General features: G+C 38.6%; 1 protein-coding gene across 1 annotated transcript in view; it reads left to right on the plus strand.

Annotated features, from left to right (window-relative positions):
* ca10a (carbonic anhydrase Xa) overlaps positions 1 to 7,471 on the plus strand; it is a 937,335-nt gene that overhangs the window by 777,108 nt on the left and 152,756 nt on the right. The window contains exon 6 of the mRNA XM_037691574.1: positions 4,222 to 4,294. Within this exon, the coding sequence (XP_037547502.1) occupies positions 4,222 to 4,294 (73 nt within the window). The remainder of the gene's footprint in view (positions 1 to 4,221; positions 4,295 to 7,471) is intronic.

Here is a 7,471-nt window from a genome sequence, read left to right on the forward strand (position 1 = left end):
ACCTCCAAGGTCCCCTCGTCGCCTGCTGCAACCTCCAAGGTCCCCTCATCGCCTGCTGCAACCTCCAAGGTCTCCACGTCACCTGCTACAACCTCCAAGGTCTCCACACCGTCCGCTGCAGCTCTCCAGGCTCCCACGCTGTCCGCTGCAGCTCTCCAGGCTCCCACGCCGTCCGCTGCAGCTCTCCAGGCTCCCACACATATATATATACATATACACACATGCACACTCAAACAGGACAATGTTCCTCTTCAAAATCTCTACAACAACCCACAGTTCCTTTGATGTTGATAGACTTTGAGGGTTCACATTGAAAAATGTGTATCACACTTGAACATGTGTTGCTGCCATGAAATTCAAACATAAATGTGCTTGGTTTAAAAACTGTGACAGCTTTATTTTCCATTGTGAATATAATTTAAGTTTATGAATTTTGCAACTCCCTTTAAAATTGTTTTGATTTATATTTTATACAAAGTCACACCTCGTTTGGATTTAGGGTTGCATAAAGAAAAAAATAGTAATATCATTAAAATAACAGCATCTTTGTTTGTAGCTGGGTACATTAATGCCCCTTTTCCATTGTTACGGTGCAGATCAGGTAAGTTCGGGTCAGCTCAGATCGGCTTGTGTGTCGTTGCTTTGCCATTACACTTCTGGACCGGCTATGTGGGCGGGGACCAGAATCCAACTCATCTTACCACATGGTGGCGGTAGTGCTCCCTTAAGCTATTTACTGGCTACCACTAAACGTACTAGAAGAAGATTTCCCTGAAAGGTACACAAACAAAATGGAGCATATCATTGTTTTACTGAACATTATATTCAGTCTGTGGATTTTGTGAAACATTGAAGAGAACAGACACTAACCCGTTCCCAGAGAAGGCTGGAAAGTCTTCTATGAACAAGGTTCTTGTTAAAACTGCTAAACACATCACACTTTGCTGTAATCAGTGAAATTGCTTTTACAATAAGCTAGATTTGAAAATAATTTGGTTAGAATTAAATAGAAAAGGTTTGTGTTTCATTAAATGTAAAAACAAAGTATTACTTATTAATTGTCATTTGGTCTGAGAACTCCTTGTGGTCCTCCAAGAAGAACCTCACCAGTTGATGTTGATGTCTGCACCTCCCTGGTTATGCTGCTGCCCCCACTACCTGACTTCAGATAAGCGGAAGATGGATGAATGGATGGATGAAGACCAACACAGCATGAGTGCTCAGTTCAGTTGAACACCTGCCTATTTGCCTCAGATGGGCTGTTAAAATCTCTGCAGGTTCAAATAAAAGGTGCACCAGGGCTTTCAGCTGAATTTTTTATTGTTTTTGTCTGACTTGAGCATATAACCCAAAAATTTACAACATAAAAGTAAAGCAGATTATGACCATCTTTTCTTAGGGTTAATTAAAGGTCAAATGCAAATTGAAAATTTTCTTTACTTCAACTATGTATTTAAACAAAAACTACTTTCACTTAACATTGTAAAACATGTTTACAAAATTTAATAAAGGACACCACTTAAGAAAAAATAACATTTAATAGGAAAGTAAAAAATGTAACAAATATACAATAATACTGGATCCAACTACTGATTGTCTACATCTATCAATCTATCTTTCTTTCAAGCTGTCTATCAAAAAATAACTCACACATGTCTGTGCATTAATGCACGTGCAAGTTCACCCAGCACTCCAAGAAATGCTTGGTTGAAGGCAGCATTTTAGATAATCTCCTCCCTTCAGAAGGCTGCCTCCTGTAGCGTTGCCTGTTCCGTAGCTGCTGCCACCTGTGCACTTAACGTTAACCCCTGTGCCCTCACTGATGCCTCCTCTTCCCTCGCTGAAGCCTCCTTTTCCCTGGCCACTGCCTCCAGTTCCCTTGCTTCACGGGCTTCAGCCAGAAGAAGATGCATGTGTTGTTCACACTGTGTCCGGTTAAGTTCTTCTTGTTTTATCATTGCTGAAATGTGATTTTGGTCTGTGCGAGGCTCTTTTCGCTTTCTCTTGCCTAGAAATGAAGATATGGCATTTGGTTAAACCAGTATACTGTTTTTGAATAAATGCATAAATCCAAGAAAGGTGGTGCTACTGAAGACAGATCGTCGTTGTTCTGAAGTTCAGTTTTATGAATTAATAAATCATGTATTGTACTTTTTCAACATCTAAGTCACAGTTTTTTAAAATAAGTTTTAATAATTGCATCATCCATTGTATTAGACAAATATGGACTGATGTGACTTATGGTAGTGCAAAGTGTACTGTGGAAAATACAGTAATACAAACTTTTTGCATGTGCTGTTAAAGCCAATGGGTAGAAACCTGTTGTACTCACTAAATTACATCTGCTTGAGTAACATAAAAACACAATAACGGCTATAATTATTATAATTAACTGATAAAACAAGAAATTGATAAACAATTTAAAAATAATGAAAATGATAATTAATAAAATAATAATGAAAATGGAAATATAAATCAGAAGATATTATACAGAGTCAGAGAAATTTTTTTATTCGCACCACACGTAGTACATGTGGTCGAGCGAAGTACACAGGGTACCACTTATATCCAACAATAAAATGGAAAAGAAAATCAGTAATAACATAAGATCTAAGATATGAACTAAGAAAAATACTAAAAGTTTGCAACGCACTAATAGAATACAAACAATAAATACAATACGTCGAACAGCAGCAAAAATGTGAGTCTGTGTGAGCAGATGAGCACGAATGAACAGAGCAACATTGAACAGATCAGCAGTAAAATTATGTGATTTTTCACAGTGATTATCCTGGTTAGATAATTAGGCTGCACAAAATCAAGTTTGAGCTGCTGTTTGACGTATTGTTTTTTATTGTTTAGTGCTATTAGTGCGTATCGTATTATTAGTAGATATTTTTTTAGTTAATATTTTTCTTGGTTCATATCATAGATCTTAATACTGTTTGACTTTTACATTTAACTGTTGTATGTAACTGGGACCATGCATATTTTGTATGACAAATATAGAAACTAATTCAGTATTTATTAATTATTTATTTATCTTTTATTTTAATAAATAAAATCCTTCCAAGTCCAAGTCCTTCTCGTCACGAATAAAGTGATGTGGAACGTGATTGTCGCATCTCTTCTTACCAAGTACAGAAAACTGACAAGTTGTTTTGGTCTGTGAGGTGCTGGGCTGCGATGGAGAACTGTCCGGTAGTGTTGTTTCTGTTGCTTCAGCTGACGGAGCAGGGGCACACTGCGAAGCCGGGAGGCTTGCAGGGTCAAATGTAGAACCGTCACATGCTGAAATATGTTAAAATACAGTTACAAATAAGAACGGAGTACAGTTAGCATATATGCTAATTTGCATAGCATTGTAGCAGCGATGTTGTCAATGGCATCTGAGACAGCCTCTTTTTTAGTTAAAATATGTTCAGAACCAATGGAATGAGTAACTTAAAATATGTGTAAAGTTAGAAAACACCATCTTCAATAATTGTTTCAAGATGAGCAGTGGCATGTCCAAGCAACCTTCCCTCCCATTATTAGCTGGGTGATTACCGTATGTAGCATCCATCTGATCAAACCACTTCCAATTCTGACGGTCTGATCCGCTCCTGCCATTGTGGTCTTTAATCCTACGGTAATAGCCTCAAAGTTTTTTCAGCTTCTCCCGGCACTGCTTTGGTGTTCGATGGTAACCATGAGCAGCCATCAGTGCCAACACTTATCTAAACACTCTTTCATTTCGAATCATTCCATCCAGTTCACTTTGAAATTTTTCGTCAGCCACAAAGACAAAAACGCCTGCACTTCAGCATTAGACCACAGATTGGCCATAATTGTTTTTAAAAAATTATTAAAAAATACGCTCCTAACAATATGCTCCTCGAGGTTTGGCTAATGGCGGGCTGTAGAAAAAAATGGCGGATCGGTTGTTTTGGAAAAACTCAACAAACTCCTCCCCCTGACCAATCAGTGTCCGACAGTGTTTCTGACATCACGGCTCAGCTCGCTTGGACCCCTTGAGAAGCCAGGCCAGAATTATGGAAACCATGAAACCATGAAAAAGACCTCAAACACGCGTCAAGCCGGAAATATCCGACCCACGCTGTGACAGTGGAAAAAGGGCATTAGTCCTCTGTACACTTAGTCCTGCTTAGATGGCTTTAATTCATTACAGGACAATTTAACCTTTTCATTTTTCCTCTTCTCTCTCCTCCTTTTATCTAGATTGCTGAGACGTCAAACTCCCTCCTGAACCGCATGCTGAACAGAGACACCATCACAAGAATAACATATAAAAGTAAGTCCATGTGTGCAGTAATCCAAGGGTTAAATCATCTCCACAAACCAGTTAGATGAGAAATCCTGAACTGTGCATCACACTGTTATCTGAGACACGTGGATTTTAACGGTGGTTAAATAAAGAAATGAGTCGCTTTTAGCTTAAAGCATTTAAGCCATTTCTCATATTTGTTAAAATCGCTTAGTTGTAGCAGACATCTTGGATTGGGGAGACTCCAAACGATAATCAGTTGTAAATCTCCATCCAATGCTTACATTCTGATAGTTTAATTAAAATCCTTCCAGGTATGCACAAGGAGGGCCAGATTAATATTTTGCTGTACCCTGGGCAACAACCTTTAAGGGCCCCATCATCATGACACCATAATCACCATAATCTGGCAAAATGCAGAATAAATTATCACAATATACAGTAAATATACTTCAAATTCTAACTATCAGGTGTATTTTGATGTACAAATATTCAAATGCTTATAGAACTATAAATGCTATATCCTCTTGTTAACACAAAACACCAAGACTGAGTTAAGTTGAGCGCACATTGAACAGCATATGACACCATGTGTGTACTTGGTTAGCAATGCGTTGGCCATTGGCATCAGAAGCATTTGTAATGGGGGGGACACACTGATGGGTGGGTCTGGGAGTCCATCCATCCATTATCTTTTTACCCGTTTATTCCATTTTGGATCACGGGGGTCGCCGGTGCCCATGTCCAGCAATCACTGTGCGAGGGGCGGGGTACACCCTGGATGGGTCGCAAGTCCATCACAGGGCCACATAGAGACAAACAACCATTCACTCTCTCACTCACACCTAGGGACAATTTAGAGTTACCAATCAGCCTAACATGCATGTTTTTGGACTGTGGGAGGAAAGCGGAGTACCCGGAGAAAACCCACGCATGCACGGAGAGAGCATGCAAACTCCACCCAGAAAGGCCCTTGGACCGGGGTTTGAACCAAGGACCTGCTCCTGAGAGGCAGCAGCTCTACCAGTTGCGCCGCCGTGCTGTCCGGTCTGGGAGTCCTCCACAGAAAATTTTGAAACAAGTAGATGCCATTTCCTGCATTCTGGTGTATTTTAACAGGTTGTTTAATATCTAATTTTACCAACATAAGTAAACACTTGATTCAATAACTATTTTAGAGCTAATTCAAGTTCAAGAAGGTTTTATTGTCAATCCCAACACATGATACATGACGTGGAATGAAATTGTGTACACAGGGTCCCAGTCAACAATAGCAAAAACATATAAAGTGTAAAAGGAAACATTAAATAAGGATCTAAGATATAAACTAGTCATATAATATATGTATATATATATATATATATATATATATATATATATATATATATATATTATACATACATATAGTCATATATAAAGTCGGTGGTGGTGTATGGTGGCGGTCGGGGGCGTGGCTTCGCTTTGACGGGATGCTGGCTGGTCGGCCTGATGTGACATTCGCGGTGGGGGGTGCTGTGTGTGTAGAAGTGGACGTCGCTGAAACCACGGAGCTCAAATGTTTACTGAGAAGTTGCTAAACTTCATCATAATTAATGACCAACCACTATCAGTTGTAGAAAACGAAGGATTTCTCAGCTTGATACATGCAGCCACGATATAGTTTACCCTCCAGGAGATATTTTTCAGTACAACAGTAGACAATTGTAAAAATCATATGATTTGAAAATTATACATATTAAAAACATAGACAGCTACATTATAATGTGATGTAAAATACTAAAAACAGGAACATGTCTGTTGGTTTATGCCAGGTGTTTGAAGCCATTTAACATTTTATTTTATTTAATTCATTTATTCATTCATTTAAATGAAACAAAATTAAAAAAAAATCATCAAAAAGAAAACATTGAATGAAAAGAGTGCAGAAAGAAGAAAAAATTCTTATATCTGCCCTTTATAAAATATAAAACAACTGTAAACAATCACTTAAACTAATCACTTTAATATCCACTTTAAAGCTAGGAATAAAAAGAAACATGTTTTGTGTTAGCAGAATTTAATTCTAACTTTAAAACGTATCCAACATTAATAAAACTTACCTCAAGTTGCCTTTTTGGACATGCATGCATATATTTGTACAAATTGTACTTGAGATGAGATTATTACAGCCTCATATAAAATCAATGATGATCATGATATAGGAAATGGATTGGTATCGGCCGATACTCAGATCTAGGTATTGGGATCGGATCGGAAGTAAAAAAAAGTGGATCGGTGCATCCCAACTAAGTGTCAGCATACCAGCGATCACGTGTCACACACACCATTGTGTCACACTTTTTTTTCCAGAGGAAGCTCAGAGTGCAGGATGAAGAGGAGCAGCACTGCAGCAGTGTGCTGTAATGTTTGTTATTTGTGAATTTATTCCAGTCAGTAAACATTTTCTGACAGTAGTGTTGTCTCTTTTTCTTTTCCTTAAACTGAGCTTGATGGGTTGTCATAGTTACCAGGACGCTTCTCTTCTCCAACTACTGATGTTAGTTGCCCTGATTTAAAGTCTAACCAGGCACCTGTGGAGCAGCGTTGGTATGTGCATGGAAAAGCTGTTAAGCAGGAAACATTGTGAATCAGCAGCTCCACATTCTGCTGAATTTTATTGGAAAATATTTTTATCACCTGCCAGCAAATGGAAAAAGTCATCATGTTTTTGCTTTTGTGTGTGTGTGTGTGTGTGTGTGTGTGTGTGTGCATGCGTGCATTTGTATGTACAAATATTGAACTAAAAATTGATTGGGTTGTAGCTAACTATCAGCTATCATGATCTGACTGTAGTGTGTTCGAACCTACGTGCAGGAAGGGAATGAGGCTCCAGTAAATAAGTAAAAACAGTTTATTAATTAAATAAACAAAACAAAATGCTGTTGGGGCAGCAAACTTACTTTTAGGAGAACACACAGGGATACAGAGCATGAAGCCTTAAGACAAGGACAATCCAGAGACACTGACAAGACACCAAGGGGCTGAATATATACAGACACTAACAAGGTGAAATGAGTGACACCTGCGGCGATTAGGATTAGACACAGGTGCGACAGTGCTGGAACACAGGAGGAGAAATGCTGAGGGGTGACAGGCAAACATGAGGAAAAACACAACATGTAAGACAAGACCCCAGAAACCCTACATCAGCCATAACAAAAAAAA

Source organism: Nematolebias whitei, chromosome 17 (assembly GCF_014905685.2).
Source record: "Nematolebias whitei isolate Nwh7 chromosome 17, NemWhi1, whole genome shotgun sequence".
Classification (NCBI taxonomy): Eukaryota; Metazoa; Chordata; class Actinopteri; order Cyprinodontiformes; family Rivulidae; genus Nematolebias; species Nematolebias whitei.